General features: G+C 36.3%; 1 protein-coding gene across 2 annotated transcripts; it reads right to left on the reverse strand.

Moving 5' to 3' along the window:
- Positions 1-1,755: 1,755 nt before the first annotated feature.
- On the reverse strand, positions 1,756-15,779 carry LOC114294943 (AT-hook motif nuclear-localized protein 11). 2 transcript variants are annotated; one of them, XM_028239129.2, is made up of 5 exons: positions 14,244-15,779; positions 5,927-5,994; positions 5,016-5,147; positions 3,450-3,611; positions 1,756-2,190 (listed from the first exon to the last, which is right to left on the reverse strand). In XM_028239129.2, exons 1-5 carry the CDS (start codon positions 14,668-14,670, stop codon positions 1,960-1,962), a joined length of 1,020 nt encoding a protein of 339 aa, XP_028094930.2. In that variant the 5' UTR covers positions 14,671-15,779; the 3' UTR covers positions 1,756-1,959. The 2 variants fall into 2 exon arrangements, with proteins under 2 accessions (XP_028094930.2, XP_028094931.2); XM_028239130.2 differs by lacking the exon at positions 14,244-15,779 and adding an exon at positions 8,112-8,427.
- Positions 15,780-17,710: the final 1,931 nt, after the last annotated feature.

A 17,710-nucleotide genomic window follows, 5' to 3' on the forward strand; every position in this document is an offset into this window, starting at 1 on the left:
ATGGTGGAGATGTGGCTGAGAAAGTGTTGGTTCTATGGTGAAGAACAGAGACTGTTAAAATAGTCGTGGCAATGAAGAAGATGGAGAGTCATGGATGTGAGAGGTTAATGACAGTGGAAAATGAAGAGGGGAAGAGAGATGGTGGAAGATGAGTCCGTATTTTCATCAAGGTGGTGGTGGGTCTGTCATAGTTTTTTGAGAGAGAGAGAGAGAGTACAAGAAAGATAATGAGGAGATACAAATAAATGGTATTTCTTCATTTTGCTATAGCCATCACATCAGTGTGTTTTCAGTTTCACTACTGTGTTTTCACACTTAACCCTGAATACGTGGGGGTTCAGGAAGTGTGAACACTTCAAAACAAGTGCCATGTCCATATCCATGTCCAACACGTATCGAACACTGACACATCGTGCAAACACGTCCACATGTATGACACGCCACATGGCATGTCAAATTTTTTTAATTATTATGTTTCTATAGGACACATTGGATGCACTTCACAAATCCTAGGTCACCTAATTCATCCAACTAGGTGGCTGAACTGCGCTCCAACGCACGGATTGGCGGATTTTGCACAAATTCAGGTCAAATCCGCGAGTTGAATGGGTCCAATCCACAAATCTTATGCAAATCTCCTTTTAAACTGTGCAAAAAGTCAGTACTTCATGAAAAGAAGATACACACAAGCTTTTGGCACTAAATGCATTTAATAGAATTTAACATTTGTGCTAAAGTGACACAAACTTGGCCATGTAAAAGTTTGACCCGCTCAAGCAGTATGCTAGCGTGGTAGTGGTAGTGGTAGTGTGTGTGTGTGTGTGGGCAAAAGGCCCTCAATACTCCTATATCCCAGGCGATGTGGGATAGAGTAACAAATGGGTGTGAAGCCCCTGTTGATGCCTAGTTGCTACTCATGTGGGATTATACAAATTGAATTTTTTTGGTGTTCAACAATCTGTTGAAATATATGTATACAAACTTTGGGCACGCGGGCTCTCAAGGTATTTCAAAAAAGCCCGCTCTGGCTCCCACTCCCACATCGTGAACCGGTGACTTAGCTCATGACACCTTTATGGATTTTTGTTATAATTTTAGAAAGCTATTTTGAGGTCAAAGTAAAATATATAAAAACAAAGAGCAAAGAAAAGTGAAAAAAAATTACATAACATGTGCATTGATATCTCTAATATCTCGATGCCCTAAACTTATATTCATATACATAGCAAATATAAATATATATATATACTTTTTGTTGTGTCCATATCCTAAATTTTTCAAAATTGTTGTATACTTGTCCATACCCGTGTATGTATCCGTGTCCATGCTTCATAGTTGGGGGTTAAGTGTAGATTTCTAGACCTGCATGTTTTTTGAGCTAAAACTAGTAGATGCAGAGTGTGGTACTTAAACTAAATTTTTAGGGTTTACTTTTGTATATCCATTTTGAATACCAATGAAACAAAAATAGTTTATCCCTACTAAAGAGACCGCATTTTGATTAAATCAAAGACATGAATGCTCTGATCTCTCTTTTACCAACCAAACCATACTAAGTATTATGTCCTAATCAAGTGGGGTTGGCTATATGAATCTTTATTCGCTATTATGCTCTATCAAAGCATATATGTTCAATTAAATTAAATAAATTCATATTTTTTTCACTAATGCATCCCATATCAGCTTGAGTTTTTTTTACAAATTCCACTTTAAGACAAACTATAACCCCATAGAATATAAATTCAATAGAATAGCTTAGCAGTGAACTCCAACTAAATTTCCATTAAACTAAATAGATAGTAGTACAACCCAACCGTCTACAATGGGATATGAAGTAAGATCCCTCCTCAAGCCCAAAACCATCAGGGTTTTTTTTTTTTTGCGTGGGTCTTAAGGAATTAGATTCAACTGACTAAACAGCAAATATACACATTGCTCAACTATCTACTAATAAAACAGTCACTCACGCATCAAATCAATGTCAAAATGTGCATTTTGCATATCCATTGGTCGTGAACCTGGCCAAACACCGACTGAAGAGGCTGGAGTAAGATTCTGACCTGAAGGAACAGTAGTTGGAACAACTGGATTATCTGATGTCGGACCGTCTAAATCTCCAGCACCTTCACGACCTCCCCCAGCCTTGTTCTTCGTCTTTTGACTACCCCACAAGAAGCTTCCAACAATTACCTGGAATCACACATCAGCCAGTTTAGTCCATAAAATCATGTTTTAGTTTTATCAATTGCTAATGGTACAAAAGTATGAGCACAGGGAGGATTAGCCCAGTAGCTAGAAACCCATAGGGCAGTAAAGAGAGCTTAATCAGCAGCGGAATCAGGAGCAGGAGCTGGGGCAGGAGAGTGAAGGCATATAACAGTTTATAAGGTTGAGAGCGCATATGGTAGCATGTATATGTTTATTTCATTAATTAAATATATAAACATATTCTAACAATTTTTTTTGTTAGAATCTCATTCAATAGGGATTCTTAGTCAAACAAGATTCATGGGAGATATAGAAAGACACAAAACTCTATGGTGGTGTTTGGGAAGCAAGTTCCCAAATTTTTTTCTCATTTTTTCCACTAAAAGACAAAAGTTTTGCAAAACCAAAAAAAACACATCCAAACAAAATATCACATCCAACCCCATAATCATTTCACTTTTTCTCTCACAAACATCACATCCAACCACATAAAAACCCAACTATCTTCCCAAACACCAAAAATTTTTTATCTCATAAAAACCTACATCTACTAAAATCTACATAAAAACTCACTTCCCAAACACCTTCTATATTTTCTATATCTGAATTGAGTATATACACTTATGTAAGAAGGGAAGATGAAATTCATTACATTTGCCCAGTTTCACGAAAGAATTAGTTTGAGCATTTTTTCTTTTGTTTTCGTCAGATTTATATGTTTGAGACATTATCTTAGTTGGTAACCAGTTTCTTCCTTGACGGGAGCAACTTTCTCACAAGTTTCTTATTTGGGAGGGCAGAATCACATTTCTAAGTAAGAAATGTCACCCAAATAGGATTTTCTTGCTACCAAGGTTTGACTGCCAAAACCCATGGTATAAACAACTAAATTCACATAGATGAATTTGTTTCTACAGTTCAGCTATTATATATTTGCATATAGATTATAAAGTGTTTAAGCTGCTAAAATGATACTGAAGCTTAAAATGTAGGAGCTGGTAAATAGAGGTAGACAAGGGACAAATCTTGCAGAAATAATTTAACAGCTAATCCTCGGTAACCATGTTTATTGTATATCTTGCCCTAGATAACCTCGTTTCTGGATTAAAGGTGATCATAACAATATATTTGTAGAGAAACAGTAGAAAATCTAGATATTATTAACGTGAAATGGCAAGAGGAGAACTGTGAATGAGGAGAACATAAAGTAATGGAGAGTTTTAAACGAACAAAAAAGTTACCTGAACTGGGCTGGCTGCAGTAAGCGCTCCCCCAACTCCACCACCAATGACACGACCGTCAGGGCTAGCAAGCAAAACACTCAAACCACCAGTTCGACCACGGGGACCACCATTATCGGTGAGCAGGTAAGAGCCTGAAAGACACAGTATCTCAAAACGCCCCTGCACAAATTGCAGCAACAAATATTTGCTTCTCAGTGACAAAAATGCAAAAGAAAATTTTTCACAAGAAAAAGGCCGATATGTCAAGACTCATGTTAAAAGTAAAACAATTACAAAGAATTATATCCAACATTAGCAAATAAAAATTAAAATACAAGATAGCACAAGAAAGAGGAATACCAACCAATGCAATGTTGAAAATCTATGGGCAGAGGGAATGACATTCTTCATAAAACAGTATTACTCGGATAGGGCCCACTTTATCAATATCCAATAAAAAATACTAAAGACCCCAAAAAAATTACCAAATACTTACATGGGTTGGCACCCACACCCATGTAAGTATTTGGTAGAATATTTGGTAATTCATTTGGAGTCCCTAACATTGCTCATATCCAATAGCATTACAACATGAGTAACTTTCGGCTAATTTTGGAATGTCAATTATTTTCCATAACAAAATCTAATCAAGCATATCACAGAAAATATTGCCAGATCGATTTTTCGACATTTGAGTTCTACTGAGACAGGTAAGGGAAAGCCAGGACAGCATCGAAAACTAGAAAGTTTACATGAAATTTAGGGATCCAAATATTTTCAGTTCTTTCACAATTTATAAAAGCATAATCAACCAACAAGAAAGTACAACCAAACTCTTTCAAGCAAAGCTTAAGGAGCAAAGAAACACAACAGGAAAGCTAATCGTACAATTATCTTCATTTCTTTACTAGGGATCCTGTAAAAAGCAAAACATTTAAACAGAAACATGCAAGCACCCAAACAGATACACACATTAAATGAAATTGGAGATAAAGAATCACAAATACATATTCAAATAGCCAATACAAGGAAAAGTAGGTATATTTTTTTATCTGAACTAGAAACTAGATCCATGGATCCCTAGTCATTTTTACACATAAATACACAATCAATCCAAATATATGCAATAAATAACCTAAAAAAAGTAACAGGAAACAGAACGAAGCCTTTTCTTATCTTTTGAAACCACCATAAAAGTAATCAGAAAATAGCATATGACAAAATAAAGCATTGGAAGGATGAGTATTGTGATTGCCAAAAATATAACAGATTAATGTTTATTTTATTGAATTTTATGGATGCAAATCAATGTTAACCTCAAAAACATAACATAACAAGAATATACATATGTACATTCTACAACCAAAACACGGACATTTATCCTCTGTCAAGAGTTTTCAACTACACCTAAAGCCTGAACCATCATTCTCAAAATTGTATCACTTTGGAATATGATAATACATACCCATCCTCCATTAAACACATATTTATGTGTGTAGACAGACACACTCTCTCAAAGATTAGCAATTAATCAATGTCCTTAAGGAAAAATAAATAAAAAATGACAATATTACGTCCTTAAACCTCATATGTAACTGAGCCACCGGATGTTGAGGGTTGACGGAGAGTCACGGTGGAGACAGAACCGTTGGCTGACAAAATACATATAGCTCTTGGGCCCTGCTGTGAAAATGACATTATTTTTGTTGTGATGTCCTGCAAGAAAAGATAAACAATTTCAAGAAATTTCAAGAATCGTCAAAGGAGATATTACAACTCTAAGAAAAACAATCCCATAAATTAATTCAATGAGAAACACCAGGACAGTTAACCTAAAACAGAAGAAATGACTAATTCAATCATGATCAAAAATGCTCCTCAATGCAAAGACTTAGAAAATATGAGAAAGTTCCAGGCCAGCAATTCAAAGAGTCAAGCTTCATCCAGATTTTCAAGCATTCAAGGACCACATCAAGCAAGGTCAAGCCACACCTTTCCCTTTGTCTAGTACAATTATCATTTGTCTTTATGTTTTTCATCTTTACTCATCTTTACTTATCCTAAGATGACTTATCCTACTGAACACGGCTTTTAGGTTCATAGACAAACAAAATCCATCCCAGGAATTCCTTACCCTTTTCTTCCATTTCCAATCTCCCTTCCATCAATATCTATTTTTTATTTCGCTTTAAAGTTATAAAATCAACTCCTCTCTTCAAAAAATATACTCACTAGCATCTGTGCCTGTTCAAGCAGATTTACTCAACCCTTTCCTGGAAAATGTTTACATGTTCATGTAAGGAAAAAATAATCAGCGATGAATTTCATCTTTTCTGACCCTAGACATTATGTCAGGCATCAACTCAACTAACTGATAGAGTGCACCCTTGCACCCTAGACATTATTACCGGCATCAACTCAACTAACTGATAAAATGTTTATTTCTTTATGAAGTACTAATGGTCTAATACAGATTGATAGAGGGTATGACATACTTCTCCTACGGAAATGGTGATGACATGTGGAGTAAAGCCCATCCCAGCCGAACCAGACAGCCATCCACCTAACAAAAACAATAAACCATATGCAACATCATTTACAAAGCACAAAGATCAACTACATATAAATAAAAAAAAACCGCATTTTCTGATAAGTTTAAAGAAAATAACTGCACATAAACTACTCATTCAAAGTGCTTGGGGTTGCAAAGAAACAAACAAAATTATAGGCCAGCACGGAAGTGTGCTTTAGCAAAAGCAATGCATCAGTACGGTAAACAAGTTCAGGGGAAATTAAACAAAACCATAAAAAAAATGTAGATGATACGAGCAACTAGTTCAGCTGACAATTCTTTCTAACCCCAGTTTATCAAACAATAAGACAACAAATCTAGAGAAGATTGACAAGAGATGTTATCCAAATTTCAAAAGAACTATGGTCAACTGATTCAAAAACCAGTTCTGGGCTTGAGTCAAAACATTCCGAAAAATTAACCCCATTCCAAATAACAAAACATAATAGAATAATGCAATTGAACTGTAAATAACATATGAGATTTTTTATCACACATAAGAAAGAGCCAAGAGATGGGAAAGAAAAGAGGACATCTGAAATTGTGTATGTGCACAAAGAGAGTTTTTCTGTCTATGAAGCACAAACACTTTCCCGGGCTCAAGTATCCGTGTCCGATGCATTTGGGACACAAACACATTCCGAACACATGAAAATTGGATGCTTTTACTTGGTTTAAAATTATAAACCATGACTGAATTTATAATACACCAAGGGTCACCAGATACACACCCACCGATATGACCAATCATGAAGAGTCGCAACTCTTCCCACCATTCATAATATATACACATCTCTTGCCTACATGGGAACTGTCATTCAGTGTTTATACCATTTACTGCAGTGGGCATGTTCAAATGTGTCTACCAATATCAACCATACATAGACTGGATTATATCTCGGCCTGCCCAATTCTATGCCTCAAATTGCTCTCAACATTTGTACAAAACTTAGACTTGGGTATTATGGTCAGGAACTATGTTATGTAGAATGTGTATTGTTCCAGTACGTGGAACAGGAACATAGTACACTACATGCTCTAAAATTTAGTATAATAGGAGTAGACTTGTAAAGATTATACTACAAGAATTTAAGGTATTTCTAATGTAATTTTATTTCAACAATTAGACCATCAATAAAATGTGGGTCTTTTTTGGCCCAAACTAAACATCTATAGCAACACATTTTTATGGCCATTATAACCCATTTTTGACATTTTTCCTTGGCAAAACTTCACTCACCTTAGATTTTAGTTCATTATATTTGATTATTTTACTCCTGAGGGAACCTTCAAGAAATATATTGGAAAAACTTTTAGGATCACTAAATTAACTCTTTTGGAATCAAGGTATGCCACTATGCCATGTTTCGCAACATGCGTTCTAAAATGTAACTCGCTAAGTACTAGCATTTTCTGATAACACTAATCAGAAATTTTATGCACAACCCTTTAAATGGACAAAACGTCCAAGCTATCAGAACAAAAAGTGAAATACAAAGTTCAACAATTGCATCTTTTTTTTAATATTGATCCTGAAACCTTTTTTTTTCCCTTAAATAATGATGAACATAAAAGTTGCTACATAAAATAACAGCGCGGTTAACTCTGCCAAACAAACTTATAATGCAGGAAATGAGGATATTTTGTTTTTCTAGTAGTGATGATGGGCACTTTTAGAATAATATTTAATACAAAACATACTGATCAAAGTGTCAGCACATGTAATATTGCATCAACTCATTTATCTTGTACAAGTGGGCCAGGTGGTACACATTTTAACCAATTCCATTGTTCCAATAAGCACTTGTTCCTACATGTAATATTTTATTGGTTATTTTACTTTCACACTAACTTTTCCATGTTAGAACACATCTAGTATCCAATTATCAATACTAAATCATGCTAAAACACACTAGAAGCATTCAAGGCTGGTGCTTAACAACATGATCACAAGGAGCAATAGATTGTAAACTGCGAATTCACTCAAGTGTTAGAATTTAGAAAAGATGAAAAGAACTTCTCCTAAATAAACAGACAATGTACTGCATAGTTCATGATGGTTAATCTAAATATCACACAAAGGGATAAAGCCACAATAATATGTTTACCAAGAGAAGCTAATTGTTGCTTTCGCCCGGTCCCCGGTGGCCGTCCCCTACCCCGCTTCTGGGTTGGGGACCTTGGAGTCATGGCCGGAGGAGTAGATGAAGTGGGAGACAATGCCAATGACACGTTCCCATCGGGCCCATATTTTCGAGGCCTTCCCCTTTTTCTTCTTACAGGCTCACCGGGCTGCACAGCAGATGGTGCAACCGCATTACCTCCATGAGGTGAAATTGCCAATGAAGGCTCTATTGGTGCCGTTGATCCAATAGAATTGCCCCCAACATTTGGTTGAAACCCCATTCCAAATAACAAAGCTGTTAAAACCTACCAAAACCTACTCCACCTACTACACCTACCACCACCACCTACTCCACTACATCTCCTATATAAGGAGCCCCTCACCATTTGTAAAATATAACATACATTATTCAATAATACATCTATTCTTACATGGTATCAGAGCAGGTTTAGAACCTAGTATTTTCGCTTCACCGGCGGACGGCAACGTCACCTAAGCCGTCCGCCGGACCTCAACCTAGTCCGCTAGAATTTTCTACACATACCTTGAAATTTCTTCAAGTCCACCACCTTCACGCCCAACTCCTTCGAGTCGCTGTCCTTGACTCACCCAGTCAACCCATCACCACCAATTTTCTTCCTTGAAGCTTCCTCTGTTCTCGTCCCATCCCAGTCTCTCTTTAGCTAAGAAGCACGGACACGGACACGCGACACGACACGGACACGACACGGACACGCAAAAACGCAAATTTTCAAAAAATAGGGGACACGACACGCCGGGGACACGTTCAATATATATAATTAATTTTATTTATTATATGTCATAAAATTATTAAAAAAAATCAAATAAAGGTAATAAAATATACAAAATAACACTATTAAAATTATAAAAAATAAACATTTAATTGATTTAACATCATATATATCGTTCACAATTAATATAAAATAGCATTCCATCAAAATTAATAAAATTAATAAAATTATTAAAATTAATAAACATACATTATTAATAAACATACATTATTAAAATTATTATTGGTCCCTATAATAAAATTAATAAACATACATTATTAAAATTATATCCTCAAATAATAGAAAAGAAAAAATAAAATCAGAATATAAAAAAAATAAAAGAAAAAAAAAACAAAATCAGAATCAGAATTAAAGAAAAAGAAAAGAAAAAATTAAATTAATAAAAGAAAAAAAATAAAAGAAAAAAAAAATCAAAATCAAAATCAAAATCAAAATAAAAGGAAAAGGAAAAAAAAAATGAAATAAACGAAGAAAGAAAGAGAAGAGGCTGAGACAGAGAGGGAGAGAGAGCTATCGAAGAGAGAGAAATAAAAGAAAGAAGAGGCTGAGACAGAGAGAGAGAGGGCTATCGAAGAGAGAGGGAGCGATCGAAGAAGATCGAAGAGTCGTACCAGCAAATCGACTGAAGATCGAAGATCGCCGACTGACGACAGACGGCCGACGACAGACGAGAGACGACAGACGACCGACGTGGAGCAACGATCGACGAGAGACGACGTACAACGAAGTCAGGTCTTCTTTCTTTCTCTCTTTCTCAGCTGTTTATCTTCTATTCCATAGTCGATTCCAAGAGATTAGGGCTAAACAGATTAGGGCAAATTTCATCTGCTTTTGGTTATTTTCAAATTGACCCCAAAATTTTTCATTAAACTGTGAAATTGCCCCCGCGCGTGTCCCAAACGTGTCTATAACGTGTCCAAAACGTGTCCGGATGTAAAAAAATTAAAAAAAAATTGGGACACACTCTCATGCGTGTCGGACACGTGTCCACTGCGTGTCCGACGCGTGTCCGTGTCCGACACGTGTCTGACACTGGTACGGAGCCCTCGGAGAGGTGTCCGTGCTTCATAGCTCTTTAGTCTGTAAAAATAGGGTCCGATCGAAAGAGGAAGAACTCTTCTTCGATCTCATCATCAACAGATCGAACCGACAAGCACAAGAAGAAGACCACAATGTCTTTCGACAAAGTTAGGGCTTCGCACATCCTGATCAAGCACGAAGGTTCTCGAAGGAAGGCTTCATGGAAAGATCCAGAAGGTCAGGTCATCATGAACGCTCTCACTCTCTTCTGCACCGCCTCTCTCATCGACGGCAGCCTCTACGGGTTCGTCTGCGTCCTCGGCCCTGCCGAACAGAAAGGCAAGAGCGCCGTCCACCTCTCCGGCGGCTCCATCTCCGCCGACAAAGTCCAAGACAATTACAAACAGTCCTGGTCCTTCTTTCGCCGCCCCAAAGAAATCGAACTCACCGAGAACGTCCCTGCCTTCGTCTTGTTCGGTGAAGACGAGGTTGAGACAATGGGCCCAAGTGGTGGCTTGTTCGGTGCGTCAATCTTCTAGCTGATCCAGATCATCTCATCAATGGCTTCAATCAAAGCAATCCAACCATGGTTTATTTATTAAACCACCAACCCCACTCAACTTTCTCTTATTTTAATATATATATATATATATGTTTATTTTAATATATTGCACAGACCATCATCCTCTTCTCTCTCTCTCACTTTCAAGCCCACGGTTTTGATCAAACCCAGCATATAGTTTCCAAGACACCCATGTGGGCTTGTCCCCTCTCTCCTCCGTTTGATTCCCACTTTATTTTTCATTGTTTTTTTCCATTATTATTATTATTATTAGAGAAAAAAAAAAAAAAAAAAAACAGCAGAAGAAGAAGACGAACTGCACACCAAATTCATTTTATTCATGTCGGGGCTCACCCCGATCACCATTTTACACCAAAAAAAAAAAAAAAAAACAGAAACAAAAACAACCCACACACAACAACCTCATCCACAGGCGGGATTTTTCTTCTCTACTCTGCCGCCGGTCTTTTCTTCTTGCCTCCGTCCTGGGTGGCCCTTGCCGTTGTTGCCTCCATGTTTCCCACTCCACTGGACACGATCACTACTCCCTGCTGCATCACTGCAGCATAAGGCGGACCTCCAAATCGGAGCATAACGGTGGCCTTCCGCTTCAGCTCCTTATTTTCCGCCTTTAGCACACTTATCTCTGTTCGCGCATCCTTATACATGCGCTGGAGCAGAGCCAGTTGGGCGTTTAACTGTTGCACCTCATTTGTCCTACTCTGCAGCCGATGCGACAGGTTTGTGACCGCCGTCATGGTCTCCACACATGACTTCAAAGTATACTGATTGGCCTCAATATCAGTTTGCACCGCCATTTTTTGCTCCACCGACCGCATCGAAAAGTTCAACGGAGCAAAACCAGAGGCGCTTGGTTAAGGTTCACTGGCCACCGCACCAGTTATTTTTCTTGTGGACTCGTTCAGATCTGGAAAGAGCGTGAGCAAACCACGGGAAGAGGAGGCCATGTTCTGGGTAGCTGGACGGGAAGAAGAGGCCATGTTTTTGGGTTGCTGAGTGTTTCAGCGAAGCAGCGATTTCCGACTGGTACTTTCAGAGAAGGATTGGTTACAGAGTGTTTACAGAGTATTTCAGAATGCAAATGTTCGGCGGTTTCAGACCGGTTTGCACAGCCTTCGCCTCAACCTTGGTTAAATAGCCAAGGCAGACACGCGCATCATGCGTCGCTCGGCGCTCGACGACAACATGGGTGCTCCTTTTGATGGCACGCCTTTTGATGGCACACCTTTTTATAGATTTGGCACGCCTTTTGATGGCACGCCTTTTAACAGATTGGACACGCCTTTTGAGGGTGCGACTTTTTAGGGGTCCGACAAGACTCTGTAAACTGTCCTGACATTAATTTCGGTTAGCTCCTTCATGGGTCCGACAAGACTCTGTAAACTGTCCCGACATTGATTCCGGTTAGTTCCTTCATGGGTCCGACAAGACTCTGTAAGCTGTCCCGACATTGATTCCGGTTAGTTTCTACAAGGGTCCAGCAAGACTCCGTAAACTGTCACAACAACTGTCACAACATTGTCTGCTACAACGGTCCGACATGACCCCATAAACTGTCTTCTACATCGGTCTGCCATAACCATACAGTCTTCTACAACGGTCTGACACAACCATACAGTGTCTCCTATCCATTTTTTATTTTCAGATTATTTTCTTATTTTGTTACTCTCTCCAAACTCAAGTTGGTTAGTTCCTACCCCCCTTGAGTTTGCGGGGGGCTGTTAAAACCTACCATCACCTACTCCACCTACCACCACCTACCACCACCTACTACACACCTACCACTACCACCTACTCCACTACATCTCCTATATAAAGAGCCCCCCACCATTTGTAAAATATAACATACATTATTCAATAATACATCTATTCTTACAAAAACATAATAGAATAATGCAATTGAACTGTAAATAACATATGAGATTTTTTATCACACATAAGCAAGAGCCAAGAGATGGGAAAGAAAAGAAGATATCTGAAATTGTGTATGTGCACAAAGAGAGAGTTTCTGTCTATGAAGCACAAACACTTTCCCGGGCTCAAGTATCTGTGTCCGATGCATTTGGGACACAAACACATTCCGAACACATGAAAATTGGATGCTTTTATTTAGTTTAAAATTATAAACCATGACTGAATTTATAATACACCAAGGGTCACCAAATACACACCCACCGATATGACCAATCATTAAGAGTCGCAACTCTTCCCACCATTCATAATATATACACATCTCTTGCCTACATGGGAACTGTCATTCAGTGTTTATACCATTTACTGCTGTGGGCATGTTCAAATGTGTCTACCAATATCAACCATACATAGACTGGTTTATATCTGGGCCTGCCCAATTCTATGCCTCAAATTGCTCTCAACATTTGTACAAAACTTCGACTTGGGTATTATGGTCAGGAACTATTTTATGTAGAACGTGTACTGTTCCAATACATGGAACGGGAACATAGTACGCTAAATGCTCTAAAATTTAATATAATAGGAGTAGACTTGTAAAGATTATACTACAAAAATTTAAGGTATTTCTAATGTAATTTTATTTCAACAATTAGACCATCAATAAAATGTGGGTCTTTTTTGGCCCAAACTAATCATCTATAGCAACACATTTTTATGGCCATTATAACCGATTTTTGACATTTTTCCTTGGCAAAACTTCACTCGCCTTATATTTTAGTTCATCATATTTGATTCTTTTACTCGTGAGGGAACCTTCAAGAAATATATTGGAAAAACTTTTAGGATCACTAAATTAACTCTTTTGGAAGTATGCCACTATGCCATGTTTCGCAACATGCGTTCTAAAATGTAATTCATATGGTACTATCATTTTCAGGTAACAATAATCAGAAATTTAATGCACAACGCTTTAAATGGACAAAACGTTCTAGCTATCAGAGCAAAAAGTGAAATACAAAGTTCAACAATTGCATCTCTTTTTTAATATTGATCCTGAAACCTTTTTTTTCCCTTAAATAATGATGAACATAGAAGTTGTTACATAAAATAACAGCGTGGTTAACTCTGCCAAACAAACTTATAATGCAGGAAATGAGGATATTTAGTAGTGATGGGCACTTTTAGAATAATATTTAATACAAAACATACTGATCAAAGTGTCAGCACATGTAATATTGCATCAACTCATTTATCTTGTACAAGTGGGCCAGGTAGTACACATTTTAAGCAATCCCATTGTTCCAATGGAGCAAGGATTCTCTAGAGTGATTTTTTCTTAAAGTTTCCTAGAGTGCTACATTGTGTGGTTGAGATTTACTGGCAAGTCTCATACTTGTCAGTAAATCTCAACCACACAATGTAGCACTCTAAAAAACTTTAGAAAAATTTCACTCTAGAGGATCCTTGTGGTTCCAATGAGCACTTGTTCCTACATGTAATATTTTATTGGTTATTTTATTTTCACACTAACTTTTCCATGTTAGAACACATCTAGTATCCAATTATCAATACTAAATCATGCTAAAACACACTAGAAGCATTCGAGGCTGGTACTTAAAACATGATCACAAGGAGCAATAGATTGTAAACTGCGAATTCACTCAAGTGTTAGAATTTAGAAAAGATGAAAAGAACTTCTCCTAAATAAACAGAAAATGTACTGCATAGTTCATGATGGTTAATCTAAATATCACACAAAGGGATATAGCCACAATAAAATGTTTACCAAGAGAAGCTAATTGTTGCTTTCGCCCGGTCCCCGGTGGCCGTCCCCTACCCCGCTTCTGGGTTGGGGACCTTGGAGTCATGGCCGGAGGAGTAGATGAAGTGGGAGACAATGCCAATGACACGTTCCCATCGGGCCCATATTTTCGAGGCCTTCCCCTTTTTCTTCTTACAGGTTCACCGGGCTGCACAGCAGATGGTGCACCCGCATTACCTCCGTGAGGTGAAATTGCCAATGAAGGCTCTATTGGTGCCGTTGATCCAATAGAATTGCCCCCAACATTTGGTTGAAACGAAACATTTGGATTAGTAATTGATCGAAGACCTGGTAATCCTTGTACCCCAGACCCAGACCCAGAACCGGACATCCCTCTCTGCATATAGTAAGAAGCAGACCCTGACAGTGCCATAGCTTCCCTTCGATCCATACATTTACTCTGGAGAAAATTACTGGAAACCAACTTTCACCCAAAACTCAATTTCAACTAATTTACCAGTCTTTTTATTAAAATTAGGAGATCCACTCTATGATCTTAACTTTCTGAAAATTCAACCCATCAAAAGCACTTGAAGTTCAAATGAGATAAAACAGAACCCAATTTTTGAATACCAAACAGTGTTTTCACAATGTTCTTGAATTTTAAAACTAAATTTAAAATGAAAAAAAAAAATACAATAAACAAAAAGAAGACAGTAAGGATTTTTTTGGGGCTTCAGAAGAGTTCACATTTCGAGCAAAAGATAAACAACAAAATCCCAAAGCACATGTTCATAGTACAAAGTGACGCATCATTCAATCTACAAATAAAATACTAAAATATAACATATAAAATATAATAAAATCTTTAAAATAGTCAATGCTTATAATAAACTGACCAATGATTTAAGACATGAATACAAAGAGATCAAAAGTTCAGACAAAGGATAAATAAAAAAATAAAGAAAACCAGCGAAAGGGTTTGAATTCAGAGGAGCTTAGAGCTTTAAGGACAAAGCAAGAAATATAAACTAATTTTACATCTTACCAAACCCTAGAAAGAGAAAAAAAAAAATGCTTCATTTTGAAGACAAAGAAGAGAGAGAGAGAGACTGAACAGGTCCACCCTCACCAACCCTTTTTTTTTTTTTTTTTCAAACCTTATACACCAAGCGTCCTCAAACCCAACACAAAACCCTCAAAACAGAGCTCAAATCAATGCCATTGCAAAACCCAAACCCTAGTTTTGAACAAGAAGCTCTACCACAAAATGGGTTCAACCAGAATAAGACAAAAAAACAGCTGGGTTTTCGAATCAATTATGTGAATTTGAAAGTGGGTTTTGAATTGAATGATCGGTGGCAGAAATTTATGACTCTGAGAAATGCACAGAACACGCCATTGGTGAATCACAACTGTTATAACATGTCCTTATCTGAATTTTTCTTTTTCCTGGGGCAGAGCGCTCTCTCTCTCCTCTCTCTCTCTCTCTTAGTTTTTTTCTCCCTCTAAAACTATTTGTGTATGAGAGTACAGTTGTGATGATGATAGGATTCAGAGAGACGTGAAGAAGAAAGACAAGCAAACAAATATCGAACAGAAAAAGAGGGCTCGTGGATAAGACTCATCAATAGTCAAATATCTAATTTTTTTTCTTTCAGAATCTTTTTTTTTTTTTTAAAGAAAATAAATTCTCACGCGCAGTCGAGATGGAGCGCAGAATTAAGAGCTCCACTCGCCTTTTTTTTTTTTTTTTTTTTGACAAATTATAAACATATTCTTGACATTTATTTAAATTATAAATAATTTTTTATAATTTTAAACATTATATTATATTTTAAAAAATTTTAATTTCGTAATAAACAGATCTTTTTATTAATTATCATAATAAATAGACCTTTTTATTAATTAATTAACAGTTTTTAATAATCTTAAAATTTTATTTCAATTTATAATTTTCAAATAATTTTATTATTATATAGGTAAATAGTTAGAAATTCACTTTTTAATTAATTATGCTAAATAAAAAAATATGATAATAAGATATTTGTAATTTTTTAAATCACAAAAAATAATTTTTATTTTAAACAAATTTTAAAGAGAGTATTTATAATTTGCCTTCCTTTTTTGGGAAGGGGGGAGTTGACCTAGCGGATTCCTATGAATAAATTATAAGGTTATCCTGCTGAGGCTCTGTTTGGGAAGAGCTAGATTGGATTTTTTTGACTATTTTAGTCATAAAATATAAAATAGGCTATTTTAATTACAAAAAATAAAATATCACATTCAACTCATAATCATTACACTCTTCTCTCACAAAAAAAGTTTAAAAAGCCAAAAAATCATTCTCAAACCAAACTTTTTAGCCCAGGATAAAATAGTCATAAAAGCCAAAAAGTTAAAAAGCCAACTCACTTCGGGTTGTTTTGGGAAGAAGGTAAAAAGTGACGTTTTGGCTTTTAACCAAATTTTTTACTTTTTTAGACAAATGATTTGGGAAGTTGGTAAAAAGTGACTTTTAACTTTTTTTATTAATATTTGTTTATGATGTCAAATCATAATAAAATGACTAAACTACCCCCATTTATTTAAAATATTTACAACTGAACCTATGTAACACATTGTGACCCATGAGGGGTAAAATTGTAATTGCACCGTTGGCTAAAAACCAACTTGCCAAATGAAAAAAAAGCCAAAAAAGCCAACTTATGACTTTTGCTACTAACCAAAAAAAGTGACTTTTAGCCAAGTTCCCAAAATAGCCCGACCCTGAATCGTATTATTGGATCTTCAGGAATCCATTATGAAGCTCATATTAATAATTTAAATTATTTAATGTATATAACTCATCGAATATATTATTTTTATAAAAAAAATTACGTTAATCGAATATCAATTACTACTTGATCATATCGCATTTCTATTAATAATTATTTTTTAAATCAAACTAAACGTCAACAAAAATATTATCTAATTATGTAGTTATCAATATCCGATCAACATGATTTTTTGCATGAATGAAATATTCGACAAGCCATATACATACAACGATTTGGATTATCGATACAAACTTTGTAGTGGGCCCATGTGCCCAATACTACCGTCTAATCCAATTACGGACTGGACACAAGCCACAGTCTAAATTATATATACACTTAAAGTTTGTTTAAACTATAAATTATCTCCAGCAATTTTAGAAATTACACCTCGCCTCTTCAAATTTTTAATTTTATAATAAATAATTTATTTTATTAATAAATTATCAAGTCAATTAACAATTTTTAATGATATCAAAATTTTATTTTAATTAATAATTCAAGTAATTTTATTATTATATAGAATAATCAGCACTGCTGCAGACCCCAAGTTGGGGGTGACCCCCACTATCCCCACACGCGGGGGGTCAAAGATAAAGAAAAAAAAAATGGACCAACTAACACCCACTGGGGGTTCTGGGGGCTCCCCTATTTTCCTAGAATAATAGTTATGAA

This window comes from Camellia sinensis, chromosome 5 (assembly GCF_055761805.1).
Source record: "Camellia sinensis isolate YWXY chromosome 5, ASM5576180v1, whole genome shotgun sequence".
Taxonomy (NCBI): domain Eukaryota; kingdom Viridiplantae; phylum Streptophyta; class Magnoliopsida; order Ericales; family Theaceae; genus Camellia; species Camellia sinensis.